Raw genomic sequence first — 19848 nt, 5'->3', positions numbered from 1 at the left:
TCAGTCAGAGATGTGGGTGAGTGACGGGTGCCTCGGAGAACCAGGACTTGTAAGGACACCCGCATTCTGGAAAAGGGCCCTCGACACCTTGGAGGTCAGCGGCGGCTGGGCTTTTGCCCCTTCAAGTGGACGGAAGCACAAGAAGTCACTCCACGGTCACAGAGAGACGCACGGCGTCAGGACCGGAGCGGGAAGGACCACGCTCGGCCGGCGCACTGCCTGCCAGGAACCAGCGAGCTGGGGGCCGGCGGGGCACGTGCTGGGCGGCAGGGGCGCTGGGCCCCGGCGCCGCCCACCTCTGGCCCCAAGTGGGGCTCTTTGAAAGGAGGTAAAGAAAGAATGGAAGGGGACCATGGCCTGAGGCTGGGTTCCACGTGGGATTGCTGGAGGGAGGGGGCACAGCCACTCGGTTTCTCATCTCATCTGGGGAACGCGGCCTGTTTCTGCGCGCCCGAATGCTCCTGGTGTGAAGTTTAACCTCAGGTTTTCAGGCCCCTGGACGGACCAAATCGTGTCACAGAGCAAAGGCCGAGAGGCCTGGGCCACTCACAGACTCACCAGGGTCATGATGTCATTGGCCAAGTCTCTGGCAAGATCTGGGGTAACAAAACAGGACAGGCCAGTCAGCGCAACGCCAGTGTCGTACTGGCTGGGGCTGCTCAGGTCCTGCAAAGGGAGGGACGAGCGTCAGGAGGGACGAGCGTCAGGAGGCAGGAGCCCACAGTGCGTCACCAGCTCCCGGCGTGGGGTCTGGGTTGCGCCTGTATGAGGAGCGACAAGCACCACCCAGTTCCAGGGAGAACGGCCCTCAGTCCCGGCCCAGCCCAGTGTCCCAGCACTCGAGGGGGCCGCGGTCTCGAGGGGCCCGTGCAGAAGCCAGGAACCTCGGACGCTCCCGGGGATTCTCCAGGACAGCCAAGATGGTTCCACTGGGCCCCTCCCAAAGGCAGGCCGGCTCTGGGCCGACTCTCTTCTCTCAGGTGAGCAGGGGAACCAGCCACGAGAGCGGCACACGCCCACCCCAGAGCCCTGGTCACTCCGTGCGGCTCCCACGGCACGGACCGCACCAACGGCCTCACCTTGACGCCAGCAAAACGACATTTGAATCACATATTTCCTCTGCAGAGACTTTCCTTTCCTCTTTTTTTTTTTTTAAGGTCTTATTTATTTGACAGCAAGAGCACACAAGCGCACAAGCAGGGGGAGTGGCAGAGGGAGAAGCCGGCTCCCTGATGAGCAGGCAGCTCGATGTGGGGCTCGATCCCAGGACCCTGGGATCATGACCTGAGCCAAAGGCATTTAATCGACTGAGCCCCCCAGGCGCCCCGGGGAGACTTTCCTAAGGAGCCGCGCAAACTTCACACAGACGTGGTGAACAGGCGAGATGCATTCTGAGAGGCCGCCTTCTAGACTGTGCTAATAACCCGACAACACGGACTGCTAGAGCCCGTCCTGGCCTGAGCCGACAAGACAGAGCTGCGTTGGACCCACGTACAGAACCCAGGCCCTACACAGTCACTCCTGGTTCAGCAGGACTTGCAAAGGCCCAGCAAAGAGCCACCGCGGGGTTTTTCAGAAACAGAGATTTGTGGAGAGGACACTCAGGTCACCATCGAAGAGGGAGAGCCCCACTAGAAGTGAATGGGGAGTGGGGGACAGGGCAGTCTACGTAAGTTGTTCCAGAGGTCATGGGTTAATTGAAAACGACTCACACGCAGACCACAAACACTGGGGACGAGAATGGAGGAGAATGTCCTCTAACACAGCAGCCGTGTCCCCTGCTCCTTTACAAGGACATCTTGGGCTCAGGTGGTCTCTCCAGCAGAGCATCTAGGTGACCTGCCTATGGCACGTCTCCGTGCAAAGCGGGGATCGCTAGGTCTACATGGAGGTCGCTACGAAGGGGTAGGCAGGGAGCGTGTCTGTGCCCAAAAGGCCGGCGAGAAAGCCTAAGCTTGGCCAGAGCCCCTCCACCCTCCTCCTTGCTGCCCCCCGCCCCCGTGACACAGCCCCATGGGCTGCCCCCAGCGGAGCTGGCCCCTCACAGCCCTGCAGCACCCACGATGCGCAGCGCTGCCGCCCGACCTGGCCCTCGGCGGCCTCCTCGGAACCACAGGCTCAGTGCTTGGCCCTGCAGCCCGCCCTGTGCCGGGACGAACTGGGCCAGGGTTGTGGTGAGTGCCGCCGGGTCTGCCCAAGAGCCCAGCCCCGGTCCCCAGGACCGGCTCCGGGGGCAGCCACGCTCAGGGGGTCTGGTCTGTACATCCAATCGTCACCGAGCCTCTGATTCTGATTCTGCCCCCCCACTACTCCACAAAAGATGCTCAAAGCTCTCAGCCGAGGAAGAAATGTTTTACTCTGGGATCTTCAAGACCATCTCCAGACACACAAATTACGCCTGATGACGACTCACATGCGACATCACTCAGGAGTCCCCGCGGGCAGGGCGCTTGGGGGCACAGTCAGTTAAGCATCTGACTCTTGGTTTTGGCTCAGGTCATGATCTCAGGGTGAGGAAACCGAGCCCCAAGTCGGGCCCTGCACTCATCGTGGAGTCTGCCTGTCCCTCTCTCCCTCTGCTCCTCCCCCCACACTCCCCTTCCCAAACCCATGAGCTCTCCCTGGGCACCAAACAAACAAACAAAAAAACAAAAACCAACACCCCAAAAACCAACCCAGGGGGCAGAAAGGCCCTGGTTGGGAAGGGTGTGTGTGCCGCAGCAGCTGCCCCTGCTGCAGCGAGAAGGCGCGGGGAGCCCGCGGCCGGGAGGCAGCCTTCCAAGGGCTGGAGGCCCCAGCGAGGGGAGAGGGAGGTCTGGCAGCACTGCGGCCTTGCCTACAGCCCACGAACAGACACAGACCTGCCACACCACCTGGGGTGTCTTCTGACCACAGAGTGGCTATGTCTGGAAGCCACGTGCTTACGATGGGGTCACAAGAGCAAAAGCCGGGCGACCTTGGTGCTTTCTAAGTGCCGCTCGCTTGGAGCCCCCGAGAGGCCAGCGTGGAGAGCAGGGTGGGGTGGGGGCCAGGAGGGGGCCAGGTGGGGGCTGGGAACAGCCAGGGTGCAGGAGGGCCGCCTACCTTGCGGATCTGATTGGTCGTCAGCATGATGACGTCGGTCCCCTCGTGGAAGCACTGGGAAGCAGCAAGGTAGCCGATCCGCTGTGAGAAAGACACGAGGGCGTCAGACACGAGACAAGGGCCACATACCCCTGGGGGAGGAAGTTCCCGGGCCAGGCAGGGACAGCCTGAGGCTGGCCGCAGGGCCACGGCTAGGGGGTGCCAAGAAGTCACCCGAGAAGGGGGAGTCCGGAGGATGCAGCCTCTGCCACGCCAGTTCTCATGAGGTCGGCCGCACCGTCCGGCCCTCCACTGGCGAACATTCTGACCGCCTCCCCGGCAGCCCGGAGCGGCCTCTGCGATGGGACACGGAAGCTAGCCGAGCGCGAGCGTTTCTCCGCAAAGCTCCCCCCACCAGGCTGGCGCAGACACCGCCGTCACACTGGTGCGTGGGCGCGATGCCTCGCTGCCCAGGCAGAGCACCGCCTCTGCCGCTTCCCCGAGAGGGGCCCGCAGGCAGGACGACGGTGTCCCAGCGGAGGGAGCCCGCCGAGGTCCTGGGTGGGGTCCCACAGTGGGCACTGGGGCCCATGGGCCTGGAAACAGTCTATCCGCCCGGCTGGCCTGCGTGCCTGCCAGAGCCTGCCCGGCCCCGGGAGAACCACGCGATGCCCACCGGCAGGCCGCGGCTGCTGACACGCACTTCACGGAAGCTCTACTAGGACAGGAGCTATGCTGCCGTCACGACAGCACATGAGGGGGCTGCGACCCGGGTCCCTAGCAGGCAGGGCCTCCGTGAGGTTGGGGGAAATGCTCAGAAACCACCGTGAGGCCCTGGGCTGGGGGTCTGGGGCAGCTTCCCAGTAAGATGCTCAAATATGTAACCAACCCTACGAGCCCGTTTTGCAGACGTCCCTTAAAGCTGGAAGACAAACACCACGCAGGTAAGAGTCAGGAAAGAACATGACAATCGCTGAGGCGGCAGCGCGTGCGGGGCCAAGGCTGGTGTGCATACTCCCTTTTTGCAGAGCGGGGCCTCCGCCAGGGCACACCCTCCGCCCCGCCTCACCTTGAACGTGAACTTGGAGGCGCTCATCACTTCGATGATGTTGAAGGCAGCCCAGCTGATGTCGTACCCCAACATCTGCAACTGTCGGAAAGACAGGCACCGTCGTCTCCAGGCACACGCCGAGGCTGGATGCCCAACGCCGTGCCCACGCCCAGGGGCAGGCCTCCCGGAACCCACGCCCTGGCGCCAGCCCTCCCATCTAGAACTACACGGTCAGGTTCACGAAGGCGGAGGGCAAGTGTCTGCGGCTCAAGCGCTAGCCTCCACGCATCCTGGTTGTCTCCAGGTCGACGAGAGCGCACGGGCTCCTCCTGGAAGCTACAGGGTGCCGGGATGCCCCCAGGCCAGGTGGGGCCCACCACACCCCAGGCCTCAGGGTCCTCACAGCACGCCCTCCCTCGACGGGGAGAAATCAGCCCTGTGTGCCAAGGCCCGCGCCTGTTTGGCAGGTGGGCGTCGGTGGGCAGGGAGCGGATAAATGGGCAGGTAGAGGAGGGCCAGAGGGACAGCTACGCTGCCTGACCTCAGCGGGGCTGTGGGGGGGCAGCCCCGGGAGGCGACATCGCCTGAGGCAACAGGCCCCGGTACCTACGTAGGTCAGCTTGCAGACCGCGTTTGCTTTCACTGCGATGCTGTCCTGCTTCAGCTCCTGCTTGATTTCATCGATGCACTGAGAGATATACTTTGCCTAAAAGGAGAAAAAAAAAGAAAAATTGCAAGGGCCTGACTAAACCAGTCAGGAATAATGACCGCAGGGGCGCCGGGCGACTCCGTGGGTGAAGCGTCTGCCTTGGGCTCGGGTCATGGCGTCAGGGTCCCGGGATCCGGTCCCACATCCGGCTCCCTGCTTGGCGGGGAGCCTGCTTCTCCCTCTCCCTCTGCCTGCCGCTCCCCGTCACACGCGCTCTCAGATAAACACAGAATAATCACCGCAGCAAGAAGCCGAACACAAGAGGCCACACCGTGTCATTCCTTGACGCGAAACACCCAGGGCAGGCCCCGAGCCGCAGGAAGCAGGCGAGTGGGTGCCGGGGGCTGGGCTTGCTGCCTGGGGTCACAGAATGTTCTCGAACAGATCGTGGTGCGCGGCTGCGGACACACTTACTAGAAACCACCGAACGGAGCTTGGAACGGGGGCTGTAGGGCATGCGAAGAGCTAACCTAGCTGTCGTTTAACGAGGTGGTTTCAGGGGCGCCTGCGTGGCGCAGTTGGTCGAGCGTCGGATTCTTGACTTCGGCTTAGGTCCCGAGGTCGAGCCCCATGCTGGGCCGGGCGCTCAGCGGGATCTACCTGAGCCCCCGCGGCCCTGGCTCACGCACGCGCTCTCTCTCTCTCTGTCTCTCTCTCAAACGAAGATGTCTTCACAGAAAAGCCATCTCCGTGCGGTCAGATGCCCAGGACCCCCTCACAGTTCTCCCGGAGAAAGGAAGCTGATGAGAGCAGGGGTCTCAAAGTCTGTTTATTCCATTTTCCCCACTTATTTGTACAGGTCACGGGGCTCCCCCCCTTTTTAAAGATTCTATTTTGAAGCAATCTCTATGCTGAACGGGGGCTCGAACTTCTAACCCTGAGACCGTGACCCGAGACCAGGCGCCCAAACCCAGCGCCGCACTCCTTCCACCGGCCGCGTAGCCCTAGCCGATGCCTCCTCCACAGAGAAGTTTTACGAGTTTAAAAGAACAATTTCAGGGGCACCTGGGTGGCTCAGTGGGTTAAGGCGCTGCCTTCGGCTCAGGTCATGGTCTCGGGGTCCTGGGATCGAGCCCCGCATCAGGCTCTCTGCTCAGCGGGGAGCCTGCTTCCCTCTCTCTCTCTGCCTGCCTCTCTGTCTACTTGTGATTTCTCTCTGTCAAATAAATAAATAAAATCTTTAAAAAAATAAAAAAATAAAAGAACAATTTCAACACAAAGTCAGGACACGGAAATCTTCCTGATTCTCTGGTTTCGCCTTTCAGCGACTTGCACATGCCGGGAAGCGAGCCCCAGGTCCTGCCGGCTGCTCAACACCGAGCCCCGCAGCCCCTCCGGGAAGCCGGCGTGAGGGTCTCGGCAGCACCGCGTCAGGGCTCCCGTGCCGCAGGGAGGGGTCCCGTCCCCGCCGCACGCACACAGGCCACCTGGCGCTTATCCGATCGCCGCTGGACGGGACCTGCATGCTCCCCACGTCCCCACTGCTGTGCGTCGAGCTGCAGCGTCTGTGGGAACGCGTTTTCGGATTCCCCCGCATGTCCTCGCGGATTCCGCGCATCTACCACTCACACGGGTCTGAGCCGAGGCCGGCTGACACGAGGACCAGCGCCATGGACGCGCCTTCTGGGAGCAGCGGGCCCCAAGGCTCCCACCTCCCCTGCCGCGGAGACACACAGCCCCAGAGGGAGACTTCGAGGCGGGTGGCCGCCGCAGAGCTCGCAAGGAACCTGTCCAGCCCGTGCCCCAGCCCTGCACATGCCCGGCACTTCCTGTCACCTGCCCAGAGCGACAGCAGCCGGAACGTCCCCGGCCGTCCACCAGGGGGCAAGATTCCGCGGTGCGCCACCCCGGCGGGACCCGCGTGGCCCGCACAGATGGCACAGCCCTGTGCCGAGTGCCCTGGGCCCGGACCAAAATGCCGGCTCCTGGGGAAAGGAGGTACGCGAGCCTCTCTCAGCCACAGATGCTCCATGAATCTTTTATGACCGGGACTCAGAGCCATGGGACAAGCGTCACTGTATCCTTGCAACAGGCTTCGGGTTACTAAATCCCGCTCGGGAGCTGCAGCCCCTCCCCGGCCTGCATCACTGTGAACGACTCAAGAGGGAGAGAACAGAAAGACGGTCACAGGCGTTGGAGAAACCGGCCCTCGCCCCAGACCACAGGGCTGGAAGACGGGAGGGTGCCGCGGAGGAGCCCGGCAGCTCCTGAAAGGGTAAACAGAATCCAGGTTTGTCCACCAAACCCAGGGCGCCTGGGTGGCTCAGTGGGTTAAGCCTCTGCCTTCGGCTCAGTCGTGATCTCAGGGTCCTGGGATCGAGCCCCGCATCGGGCAGCTTCAAGAGCCAGAAAGCAGAGACTAGAGCGCTCACAGCAGCCGCCGAGTGAGGAAGGACATCCCAGAGGAGGGGATGGGGGTGCCCACACTCTGGACACACACTCAGCCACAGTCCCACTGACCCCAGGACGAGGCGCGCACGGCACACGGCCGAAGCTGCTGGTGCACTTCCCCCGCCCCCGCCCGCGACGAAAGACGGGTCGCCACACTCAGAGTGTGGCCCGAAGCTCTTCCAAATAACGAGCAGGAAACACTACCCGGATGCCAGGAAAACCAGCCAGCCAAGGTGCACTGGCCCTGAGCCATCCCCAAGGATGGACCTAACACCCCGAGATCTCAACTTCAGAACCCTAACGGTGCTCTTACGGACCCAAGAAAAATATGCCCGGGAAGAACACGAAAAGGGGCCTCCTCAGCAGAGAAAGGAAAAGGATGTAAGATAAGCAGATGGAAAGTCTAGAATCGAAAACAGTTTCTGGAACAGGAGTCACTGAAGGCGCGGCACACGGGCGGCCGCGGACCGGACGCCCCCGTCAGGACAGTAACGTTCCGGCGAAGAGGAGCAGAACCTCAGGGTCTGTGGGACAAGCCCACAAGGTGTAACATGCGTAACTGGAGTCCCAGAAAGGAAACCGCGGGACAGAGAATATATTTGAAAAACAAATGGCTGGAACTTCCCCAAATTTGGTGCAAGTCCTAATTCACAGGTTCAGGGAGCTCAGCACCCAGGAACAGAAAGTGAAAACCATCACCAGACAAGTCAAACTGGCAAAAATGGGAAAGGAGGAGAAAATCTTTTTTGTCAAGTTCATTTATTTGCCTAGTGTCTACCCCCAGTGTGGGGCTCGAATCCACAGCCCCAGGAACGAGAGTGCCGCGCTCTTCCGACGGGGCCAGCTGGGGGCCCCGGAGAAAGTCCTCCGAGGAGCCAGCGGAAAAGCACGTGCTCCGTGGGGAGAAAGGGCTCCGAGCTGTTGTCGGAGACCACGGCGGCCTCTCGACGGTGGGGAAACTGCTGACCCCAAGACGACACCGCCGGGGAACAGAGCCCGGCCCGCGGAGCCCGGCCCGTCCGTCTCTGAACCTCGAAGCCCTCACCGGGGGAGCGGCGCCCCACAGCACAGCGGCAGCTTTCGGGGCGGCCCCGCCTGAACGTTACCTCGTCGGTGCAAAAGCGAGCGCGGCTCCCGGCTCCTGCAGACAGAAGCGCAGTCCGCCGGACAGAGGAGAACCTGTCTCCGCTCACTGAGGAGGACTTCCACACGACCGGACTCGGAGCACAGAAAGGTACGGGACGGGGCGCGACACGCCGACGTCACGCTCATCTCTCACTCCCTGCGACACCGCCGACGAGAGACGGGACCCTACTCAACCCCGTGTGCAACAAGAAAACAAAACCGGTCGGGGCATGCGCACTGGACCTACATCCGACAGTTCTAATAAAAACGTGAACTAGGAAGACTGTGGAGCCTGACGTATAAATGACCGCACAGCACTGACGATTGTTTGTCGGTCCCTCCGTCTGAACGACTTCGCGCCCAACGTGGAGTCCAGTGTGGGGCCTGAACCCATAACCCTGATGAGATCAAGACCTGAGCTCAAGAGTTGGACACGTGGGGCGCCTGGGGGGCTCAGTGGGTTAGGCCGCTGCCTTCGGTTCAGGTCATGATCACAGGGTCCTGGGATTGAGTCCCTCATCGGGCTCTCTGCTTGGCGGGGAGCCTGTTTCCCTCTCTCTCTCTCTGCCTGCTTGTGATTTCTGTCAAATAAATAAATAAACTCTTTAAAAAAAAAAAAAAAAGAGTTGGACACGTAACAGATGAGCTGCCCGGGAGCCCCGACACTGAAAGAGAAGAAAAAGGAGAAGGAGGAGGAGAAGGAAGAGGAGGAGAGGAAAAAGAAAAGAAAAAGAGAAAGGGGGACTCCTGGGTGGCTCAGTCGTTAGGCATCTGCCTTCCCCTCAGGTCACGATCCCAGGGTTCTGGGATCAAGTCCGGCATCAGCTCCCACTGCTTCTCCCTCTGCCTGCTACTCCCCCTGCTCCTGTTCTTGCTCTCTGGTAAGTAAAATCTTAAAAAGGAGAGAAAGAGAGGAAGGAAGGAAGGAAAGGAGAGGTAAAAGCATGACTCGATTTTTCAAAAACCTCAGTCTGTTCTGTGCAAATTCACGCTTCCGCACAGAGCGAGCGGCGGCCGGACATGCGTGCCCTCTCCACATCGTCCTTAGAGAATGTGACCTAGAACAAAGGCCATGAACTTCCCTTACATAGGAACTCCTCAGGTCTAACATAAAACACCCATTTTGACCCTGGCCACTTTGTAGAGCTCCCTGAAGCACTTCATTTAAATCTAACAATCAGGGGCGCCCGGGTGGCTCAGTGGGTTAAGCCTCTGCCTTCGGCTCAGGTCATGATCTCAGGGTCATGGGATCGAGCCCCGCTTCGGGCTCTCTGCTCAGCGGGGAACCTGCTTCCTCCTCTCTCTCTGCCGGCCTCTCTGCCTACTTGTGATCTCTGTCTGTCAAATAAGTATCTTTTAAAAACAATTTACCTATTAGCGAGAAAGAGAGAGACAGATGGCAGGAGAGGGAGCACAAGCAGGGGGAGTGGGAGAGGGAGAAGCAGACTCCCCGCTGAGCAGGGATCCCACGTGGGGCTCGATCCCAGGACCCCTGGATCATGACATGAGCTGAAGACAGACACTCGACGACTGAGCTACTGAGGCATCCCTCGTAAACAAAATTTTTAAAAACTTTTGCTGAACTTCAAGCTAAAGCGGATGAACACTAGGTATGTAAACCACACCCCAATAACACTGTGTAAAAGAAACCCCCCCCCCGATCATCCAGAACCCCCAGCTTAGTCCACGTGACCTGGACAGACCTGCTGCTTCCAGCTCTGCACAGACACTCAGGGGCTCCTGCGGGTCTGGGTCCTAGAGCAGCAGCCCCACCCCCTGCAGCAGCCGCCAACCACCCCCCGCCCCAGGGCCCGGCTGCCGGAGACCCCGCAGGGCTGACGGAGCTGTCCAGTTAGGAAAAAGGTTCAAGTCCTTCTGCTGAGAGAACACCTGTCCTGTGGACCCCAAGCAGAGGTAGGAGAAGACACCACACACGAGGGCACCACCATAGGGGACAAGGGTACCAGGACCCACCCGTGAGCCTCGATGCTGCCTAACTAGGACACGGGCACAATACATGGCCCACTTTGTGGCCCATGTAAATAGCCCTGGGGAAGCCGAGACTGGGGAGGGACATGAGGTGGGGAGTGGCTGCCATGTCTACGCCCTCCACCCGCCCAGGGCAAAGCAGGGGAGGGGTGCATGGAGGGGGGTGGGGGCAGAAGCCCACAGTCAAGCCTCGGACTTCCTAACCTCCCCCCACCCCAACCAGCAGATCTCCTAGAGCAGAGGGGTGTGTTGGGGGGGTGACTGGGACCCCCAGGGGATATCAGGGGTGATCATGACTGGGGGTGCTCCTGACATCGGGTGAGTGCCCAGGACGGCCCCCACAGAACTGAGACCAAGCGCTGGCCTCAAGCATACCCAGGTCCCCTTCCACCCTCCTCCCACCGCCAGCCTGGGTCCTCTTGGCCGCCCCCCCACGGCCCCGCCACCGAGCACACCCTCCATCTCCAGCGGGCCCTTCAAAGAGCCCCTACAAACTGGCCGCCAGACAGAAGAAGCCACCAAAGGCCTTAGGCAACGTCACAAGGAATGTAAACGGCCACACGCTGCGGAGAGCACACCCAGCGTGCCCCCGGTCGGGGAAGTGAAAAGGGCCGTCTGTTCTGCGGGTTCCCGACGTGCTCCTGGCCGCTCGCCCCTGCCGCTGGGACCTGTGCAGGGAACCGCGCTTGGGCAGCCGGGCGGCAATCCCACCCTGGAGGGTCGCTCATGAAAGGCCCCAGACCCGAAACCGCCCAGATGTCCAGAAGGCAGAGCGCTGGGCGCTGTCAGCCACGGCGCCCACAAGCTGCGGGGCCCCCGACGGAGACGAACATCAGGAGCCGGACCGGGAGAGCTAGGCTGGGCAACAGTCCGTCAGACCGTTCAGGGACACAAATTTCAGGGCAAAAGGTATAAGCAAAGCGAAGAAATTAATTATCTTAATTAAACACACGTAACAGGGACGTCTGGGTGGCTCAGTGGGTTAAAGCCTCAGCCTTGGGCTCAGTCACGATCACGGGGTCCTGGGATCAAGCCCCGAGTCAGTGCTCCCTGCTCATGAGCAGGGAGCCTGCTTTCCCCTCCGCCGCTCCCCCTGCTTGTGCGCATGTGTGTGCGCCCTCTCTCTGGCAGATAAATAAAATCTTTAAAAAAATAAAATAAACTACGTAACATCTATGCACTACACCTTCACAATGAGTAAGATTAGGAAAGAAGCCCATCTAGCAAACACCCGGCAAGTGCCCCTGGGACCAGTTTTCCTCGGCCCCCACGCCTGGGAGGGACGCTGAAAAGCTCTGCACTTGCGCCCCCCCCCCCCGCGAGACTGTCCCCACCTCTGGCCCCAGGCCCCAGCCCAGGTTGGCTGTCACCTGTGCTCTGACCGACCCGCTATGAATGGGAGTTCACGTGACCCCCTGCTCTCAGGTTCGATTCGTTTGCCGAGGCGGCTCGCGGACCTCAGGAAAGCACTTGTCCGCCGCGAGCAGCTGAGCGCGGAAGAAAGGCCATGGCCGACAAGACGATCAACAGCCAGATGAAGACGCACACAGGAGGCGTCCAGAACGGCCCCCGCAGGCACCCCTGTCCTGGCAGAGTCGCTCTGTGCCACGCCATCCGCCCAGGACACGATGCTTTCGCCAACCAAGACTCTCCAACCGCCGCTCAGAGATGTGCGTGACAGATCATTCATTCAGTCCCTAGCCCGCTCCCCTCCCCGAAGCTGGGGCAGGGCTGACAGCTCCAAGCTTCTACTGGTGGTCTCTCTGGTGATCTGCTCCCACAAGCAGCCCACCAGGACATCTCCCTGGAACAAAAGACACTTCTGTGACCCAGGAAATGCCAACGGATCTAAAAGCTCAGGGTTAGGAACTGGGGGCAGAGAGCAAATACATAAACAAGGCTGCTCCTGCTTAGGAAATGACAAAAGCTTCCCAACACTGTTATTGCTTAGGAAATGACAGACTAACAGCTCTGTGCCCAGAGCGAGGGACAACGACCAAAAGATGTATTTCTTACATCACAATATCACAGGTCTAACAACATGGTGACAAGGCAGGGGACACAGGGGACATGGATGAAGGGAAGAGCAAGAGGGAATTTGGGGAGATTTTTCTTATCAGTGTGGGTCAGCGATTCTCCTGGGCAATGTCTGGGGATGTCTGTGACCGCCACGATGGCGCGCTCCTGGCATCGACTGGGCAGGGCCACCGAGCCCCGCGTCGGGCTCCCCACTGCTGCTCTGTTCCCACAGTGCATGGGACGTACCCCACCCCCAAATGACCCAGTCCTGAAGGCCAGCAATGCCGAGGGGGAGACCCTGATTTCGGATCATGACCCACGTCAGTAAAGGAAAAAAAAAAGCTCAGTTCAAATTTGGTGTCTGACTCTCAAAAGTTGTTAAAATAAAAGAACTTCTCACCAACAGCCACAAAGCCCTGAGTGCCTGACGCAGGCCAGACATAACCTACTCTGCAGTGACTGTCCCCAGAGCAGACCCCGGTCCTGCATGCCCGACAGGCCCCAGCACCAGCCTCCCGGGCTCAGCCCCAGCATCTCTGAGATGGCAAACTACGGAGTCTCCGCAGTCCGGGCAGTTCAGCCTGAACCGAACCACACCACTGCACACCGACTGCATGAAGTTCTGAAACAGCAGTCCGGTGGGCCCAAGTGTTTACACGCCAGCAAGACCACGCCGGCGCTCTTCCTTCCGCCAGCACAGCCACGCAGGGCCCCTGCCCAAGCAAGGGAAGGACGGCACGCCCAGACCGGGGACCGGGGGGACGGGGGGGACGGGACACACCGGCGACACACGCTACCCGCCCCGTGGGAGGCCTTCCCGTGCTGCATCCCGGAGAGCAGTCAGCGCCACGACACTGACCAGCAGGAAGCAGAACGGAGTCGCTTCTAGTAAACCCGATGCCCACCGTGGGGCCCAAACTCATGACCCCGAGATCAAAAGTCACAGGCCCCGCGGACTGAGCCAGCCGGGAGCCCCAGGACGCAGAACAGTTGTCACAGACAGTAAGAACTGCCCACGATTTCTATGCACAGAGAAGAACACTCAGAGCACATACTCCTCACTGATCTACGGGGGGGCGGGGGGCTTTTCCCTTTATCGTTATGAACACCGAGAAGGGGCGCCTGGGGGGCTCAGTCAGTTAAGAGTCGGCCTCGGGCTCAGGCTGCGATCCCGGAGTGCTGGGATAGAGTCCCGCGTTGGGCTCCCCACTGAGCGGGGCGTCCGCTCGCCCCTCTCCCTTCTCCCGCTCACGCTTTCTCTCTCTCAAGTAAGTAAAACCGTAATTAAAAAACACAAAACACTGAGCCCATTTTTTAAAGTATGGGTATGACTCTACAACTTAAAAAGACTAAAAAAACAGCTTTCTCTCAAATATGAAGAGTTCCCAGAAGAATAAACTTAAGGGGATCCTGGGGGGCTCAGTTGTTAAGCCTCTGCCTTTGGCTCGGGTCATGATCTCAGGGTCCTGGGATCGAGCCCCGCATCGGGCTCTCTGCTCGGCCGGGAGCCTGCTTCCCCCTCTCTCTGCCTGCCTCTCTGCCCGCTTGTGATCTCTGTCTGTCAAATAAGTAAATAAAATCTTTTAAAAATAATTTAAAAAAAAAGGAATAAACTTAGAAGTCTTTGGCTCTTTTCCCCCAATGACCCCCAATCATAACCGAAGTTTAAAGCAAGGACACGGGTACGTGGGTCCCCCTCCCTGCCAACACTGCGCTCCGTCTCCAGGATACCTCAACTCAAGCACCCAGAGATGTACGAACCGGACCAGGGTTTCGAACTCCTTGGACTCATCTAGGAAACGTGTTTCCATAGTGACCCAGGACGCACGCACGCACCAGCTGTCCTGGGCTGGAAGAAGTTTCGATAACCAAGTTACTCTCCGTGCAGAGGGCCCGGAATTTTCTAGTTTGGTTTTTGTTTTTTAACACAACCCACTGAACCGCACTCACCACCCACTAAGGGGTTGCGGGTAGAGTTTGGAACAGCCAAGCAGCCCCGTGGGGTGGTCTGCCGCTCACAGAAGCCATGGCACGTCACCCACGTCACTCCTACATCCGCAGGAGCCCGCAGTGAGGGCGAAGTGGCCGTCCCCCCCGCTGGAGAGGCGAGGCTCCCCCAATCTCACCAGGTCAAACGGGCCCCACAGCCTGGATGCGGTCTCCGACACCACACAACGCGGCTGCACTACCAAGAATCGTGCCGCGTTTCCGTGCGGCTCCCAGGCCCCGCTGGGCCCCACTGCAGGACGCTGCGTGGAAGTTTTAGCTAAAATCTGTTCCGAGGTTACCCTCTGAGGAAACTACGTGCTGCAGAAACGCGGGTCCTCGCAGGGCGGTGCGCAGAAGGGAAGGGCCTCGATGTGGGCGGAGACTGGGGACTCCAGGAGCTGCCGGTCATCTGCTGCGGGCTGGGTCAGAGCGGGGCCTCCGACACCAGCCCCCAGATCACCACCGTCCCTGGTCAGGGGACCATGGCACCAAGACGCCGCGTCCTCGGAGAACCGCCCACAGGCCAAAGGCAGGACCCACACGGAGCCCTGGCCTTGGGGACTTTGACAGCAGCCTCCTCCACCACCCACACCCCCGCTGAAAGGGCCCCGAGGGTGCAGAGCTGCCTGCGACTCTCGAGGAACCAAGGACCGCCCGGGGAAGGCCCGGGGACAGTGGGAATCCCCCAGACGCGAGCCGCCCTTCCTGGTGGGCCCCCGTGCTTCCCCCAACCCCAGACAGGCTGCTCCAGCACAGCCACTAACGCACTGAGAACAGGTCAGCCAGCGCACAGGGGACCTGTGGGTGTGGGCTGTCCCACAGCTGCCGGGGAAGGTCCAGCCCACGGCAAAGACCCCAGGGTCCGGGCTGAGATACACGACGTCACCAACGTGGCCAGCGCAGGTCACTCCAGGCAAAACCCGGGGGCAGCCGGGGAAGGAAAGCAGGTGGAAATGGCCTAAGGTAACCCCATGACTGCCAGGGGGTGGGGAGGGGAGGGGTCACGCCCATCCCGAAAACGTGCTGCGGCCGGGCGGGAACTGAGGCCCGGACCGACGCTCCAGCAAACTCCCCGCCGACTCCGCCGGGAAGAGGCGCCATTGCGAGGCCTGCGGCGGGGGACGTGCGGCGGGGACCTGCGGCTGGGACGTGCGGCTGGGACCCGCGCCTCAGGGCCGCCGCCCCCCCCCAGGAGAGCCCGCCGCCCGCTCCTGACCCCTGGCGTGAGTGCCGGCTCCAGGCAGCCAGCGGCCTGAGCGCCCCTAACTGTCCCCACTCCTCCCAAATCTAGGTCACAGGGGAGGGGCGGAGGGAAGGAAACGGTGCCCGCATTCCACTCCGGGACCACCTTCCTCTCGCCCTCCTTCACGGTTTCCAGTCGCAGGCGGCTTCCCCGGCCGGGACCCCTCAGCGGCTTCCGCGTCCTGACTCCGGGCTCCCGCTGTCCCCCCTCCCTAGGAGCGGCGGCCCCACCTTCCCGGGGACACGGGCCCAGGAGGCCAGGCCCGACTCCGGACCCGGCGGCAGACGGCCCGGACGCGCTAGCGGGGCGGCCCGCGGAGAGGAAGCTCCCCACCAGGAGTCCAGCGCCCCGGGGAGGAGCTGGGCCTGCCGAGTCCCCGCGGACTCCCGCGGGCGGAGAGGGCGGGCGTCCGAAGCCCAGCGGGGAAACTGAGGCCACGGGGGCCACCCGGCGGCGGGCCCCCTCGTGATCCGACACACGCGGGAGGTGAGGGAGGGCTGGCAACGGCGGCTCGGGTCCCGCCACGGGCCGTCTGCGGCCCCCGGGGGTAAACTGAGGCTCAGAGTGAAAGCGGGCGTGGGGCGGCCCGGGTCGCAAGCAGGCAGGGCTCGAGTCGGGCGCGGGGGCTCGGGGACGAGCTGGAGGCCGGGGTCGGGATCGGTACCGGGGCCGGGGTCGGGGTCCGGGTCGGCACCGGGGCCGGGCTCGGGCCCAGCCAGACCGGCCCCGCGCGGCGCGCCGGGCTCACCTCGTCCTCTTTGTGGTTGCGGATGCCGCGCACGAGGTCCTGCAGGTTCTTGTCGAACATGCGGTCGATGCTGCCCTTGACCATCTTGAGGGCCATCGCGGCGGATGCCGCCGGGCTCGAGCCCCGGGAGGCCCGCGGCCGGGCACCGTGCGGGGGCCCCGGGACCGCGCCTGCCGCCCGCGGAGCGCTGCGCTGCCGGCTGCCGCGGCGGGACGGGCTCCCTGGCCAGGTCGGCTGCTGTCCGCGGGGCGGCGGCGGCTGCGACCCGCTCCGCAGCCCGCGCTCGCACTGCCGTACCCCTCCGGCTGGGCGCCGCGCCGCTGGCAAATGGCGGACAAGATGGCGGCGGGTCAGCTGACGACGGGCGCCCGCCAGGCGGCCCGCCCCCGGAAGCCCCGCCTCCCAGGAAAGTCCAGCCCCGCCACCTCCGGGTCTCCACGTCTCCCAGGCGACGCCGGCCGCCCAATGGAAACGCGGACAACGCCCTCGCCGCCCGCTCAGCCTCGCCCCCTCCGGCTTCGGGCTCTTCCCTCTCATTGGTCAAGGCCTCTAGAACCCCACCCACTTCCTCACGTCGGTTCTGGCCACGCCCCCCAGGCGGGCCTCCTCCCTGCCCCGCCCCGCCACGAAGTGACAGCTGTGGGCGGGGCCTGCTGTGGGCGGGGTTCCACGTGGAGCTCCTCCGGCCAGTTGCAAAGAAGGAAACCGGCTCCGCCTTTTCCGAGCCGCGAAGCCGGCGCTGCGGGGAGCGGGCGCTGCGTCTGCCGCGCGTCCCGCGAAGCCCGGTGCTGTGGGCGGGACAGGAACGAGCATGCCCCCTGGGAGACGGAGGCCGGGAGCCGGCACTGCTGCGCGGCGGCTCATTCCGCGGGCACCGAGGCCGCGCCCGAGGCCAGCCGCCCCCCGCGCAGTCGGCGGAAACGGCCCGTGCAAGGACGACGGAAGGCGACGCGCGCGTCCCAGACGACGTCCGGGCGGCCCGAAGGCGGAACCGGGAGCTCCTCGGCCCGCAGGGAAACGCAAGACGCCCGCGTGCCGCTGAGAGAGGCTGACGTCAGTGGGTGTGACAACGCTGTCACCAGTGCGCGGGCGACGCGGGTGTGACAACGCTGTCACCAGTGCGCAGCGGACTCGGGTGTGACAACGCTGTCACCAGTGCGCAGCGGACTCGGGTGTGACAACGCTGTCACCAGTGCGCAGCGGACTCGGGTGTGACAACGCTGTCACCAGTGCGCAGCGGACTCGGGTGTGACAACGCTGTCACCAGTGCGCAGCGGACTCGGGTGTGACAACGCTGTCACCAGTGCGCGGGCGACGCAGGTGTGACAATGCTGTCACCAGTGCGCAGCGGACTCGGGTGTGACAACGCTGTCACCAGTGCGCGGGCGACGCGGGTGTGACAACGTGGTCACCAATGCCCAGGGGACGTGGGTGTGACAACGCTGTCACCAGTTCCCAGGGGATGCGGGTGTGACAACGCTGTCACCAGTGCCCAGGGGACGTGGGTGTGAAAACGCTGTCACCAGTGCGCGGGCGACGCGGATGTGACAACGCTGTCACCAGTGCGCGGGCGACGCAGGTGTGACAACGCTGTCACCACTGCGCAGTGGACACGGGTGTGACAACGCTGTCACCAGTGCAAGGGCGACGTGGGACAACCGGGGTTCTCTGGCGCTCCAGGTGGGAACGCGAGACCGCACGGCTCCCCCCCCACCCTGAGATCTGGGCGCGGGCGGCGTTGGAGTTCATCCCTCCGGCTTTAAAGCAAACCCTGCCCGGATGCGGGACGCGAGCGCAGGGGCCCCAGGGTTTGGCGAGCTCCGCAGACCGAGCCCCTCTAGATTTACTGACTCTAAAAAGTGGGCTCCATGCCCAGTGCGGGGCTCGAACTCACGACCTGGAGACCAAGAGCGGCGCGCCCGCGGGACTGAGCCAGGCAGGAACCCCTGGCTGCATGTTTCAAAGGTGACGCGTGGACGCCCTGTGACCCGGAGTCTCCCCACCGCTCGCGACGAGATCGCAGAAACGCCCGCACCAGCCCCTGGGTACGAGCTTGCGGCAGCTGCGTTCGCAGGAGCCCGAGCCCGAAATGACCCACACGTCCGTGGACAGAAAAGGGACGCGCCGCTTGCGGTCATCCTGCAGGGTCAGTGTGCAGCGGTGGAAGCGGCAGGTGACCATCCCACGGAGCAGCCTGGGCAGGCCGCACAGACACGGCGCTGAACGAAATACGCGCATGCAAAGGGGTGTGCACGACACGGTTCTGCTGATGCGAAGTTCAGGTACAGGCAGAACGGATGGGGCGCCTGGGGGGCTGCATCGGTGCCGCCTCTGCCTTCGGCTCAGGTCATGATGCCAGGGTCCTCCGGTGGAGTCCCGCGGGGAGTCTGCTTCTCCCTCTGCCTCTGCCCCTTCCCCCTGCTTGTTCTCTTGCTCTCTCTCAAGTCAATAAAAATATAAAATCTTTAAAAAAATTTTTTTAAAGATTTTATTTATTTATTGGACAGACAGATCACAAGTAGGCAGAGAGGCAGGCAGAGAGAGAGGGAAGCAGGCTGGCTCTCTGCTGAGCAGCGAGCCCAACACAGGGCTCAATCCCAGGACCCTGATATCATGACCTGAGCCCAAGGCAGAGCTTCACCTACTCAGCCACTAGGCATCCCTGAAAAAATTAAATCTTTTTAAAAAAGAAGTAAGTGAGGGGCGCCTAGGTGGCTCAGTGAGTTAAAGTCTCTGCCTTCGGCTCAGGTCATGATCTCAGGGTCCTGGGATCTCTGCCGGACTCTGTCTACTCGTGACCTCTGTCTGTCAATCTTTCTTAAATTTCTTTCTTTTTTTTTTTTTTTAAGATTATTTATTTATTTATTTGACAGAGAGAGATCACAAGTAGGTAGAGAGGCAGGCAGAGAGAGAGAAAGGAGGAAGCAGGCTCCCTGCTGAGCAGAGAGCCCCATGTGGGACTCGATCCCAGGACCCTGAGATCATGACCTGAGCGGAAGGCAGCAGCCCAACCCACTGAGCCACCCAGGCGCCCCTGTCAATCTTTCTTAAAAAGAAAAAAAGGAATGAAGAGCCCACGAAATGTTTTTGTGGTTGCTTTTTGGGAGATACCAAATCACTTTATTTTGAAGGCGTGGTACAAATAAAAGAAGGTAAGTCGACCTTTTGGTACAACTTACAGACGAAGCAGAGGTGACCCCAACGTGCAGGGCCTGCCTCAGTGACCAGGGAAACCACGCCGGAGGCTGTGGGAGGGCAGCCTGCGGCTTAGACCAGCTACCACTGTTTCCCAGGGCGTGCTGGGCGGGGAGAGACTCCGCCGTGCTGGTTCCAGGAGCTGCCACCTTATGCGCGTTGGTTACAGGGTTGCCCGGGCCTTCAGGTACAGAGCCCCGATGAAGTCCCGCAGAGGCGGCTGGTCTGTGCAGTCCCAGCAGTGCCGACCCACGCCCTTCCCCACATGCAGCGCCCACTCCACGGCTTCAGCCGACCTCCCTGTCTTCGGTCTGCTCTCTTGATGT

The 19848-nt window shown here is 61.9% G+C and overlaps 1 protein-coding gene across 2 annotated transcripts in view; it reads right to left on the bottom strand.

Moving 5' to 3' along the window:
- Positions 1–16600, bottom strand: part of AP3D1 (adaptor related protein complex 3 subunit delta 1) — a 36666-nt gene extending 20066 nt beyond the window's left edge. Inside the window, exons 1-5 of one of the 2 annotated variants that reach the window (XM_044254621.1) lie at positions 16328–16600; positions 4725–4820; positions 4133–4213; positions 3085–3165; positions 559–666 (exon numbers count right to left, since the gene is read on the bottom strand). In XM_044254621.1, the coding sequence (XP_044110556.1) occupies positions 559–666; positions 3085–3165; positions 4133–4213; positions 4725–4820; positions 16328–16423 (462 nt within the window). In that variant the 5' untranslated portion in view covers positions 16424–16600. The remainder of the gene's footprint in view (positions 1–558; positions 667–3084; positions 3166–4132; positions 4214–4724; positions 4821–16327) is intronic. The other variant, XM_044254620.1, reaches the window with a different exon arrangement.
- Between the last annotated feature and the right edge of the window lie 3248 nt (positions 16601–19848).

The sequence above is a fragment of the Neovison vison genome, chromosome 6, assembly GCF_020171115.1.
Source record: "Neovison vison isolate M4711 chromosome 6, ASM_NN_V1, whole genome shotgun sequence".
NCBI lineage: Eukaryota > Metazoa > Chordata > Mammalia > Carnivora > Mustelidae > Neogale > Neogale vison.
The sequence above is the reverse complement of the archived record's forward strand: the minus strand, read 5'-3'. Positions and strand labels throughout refer to the sequence as shown.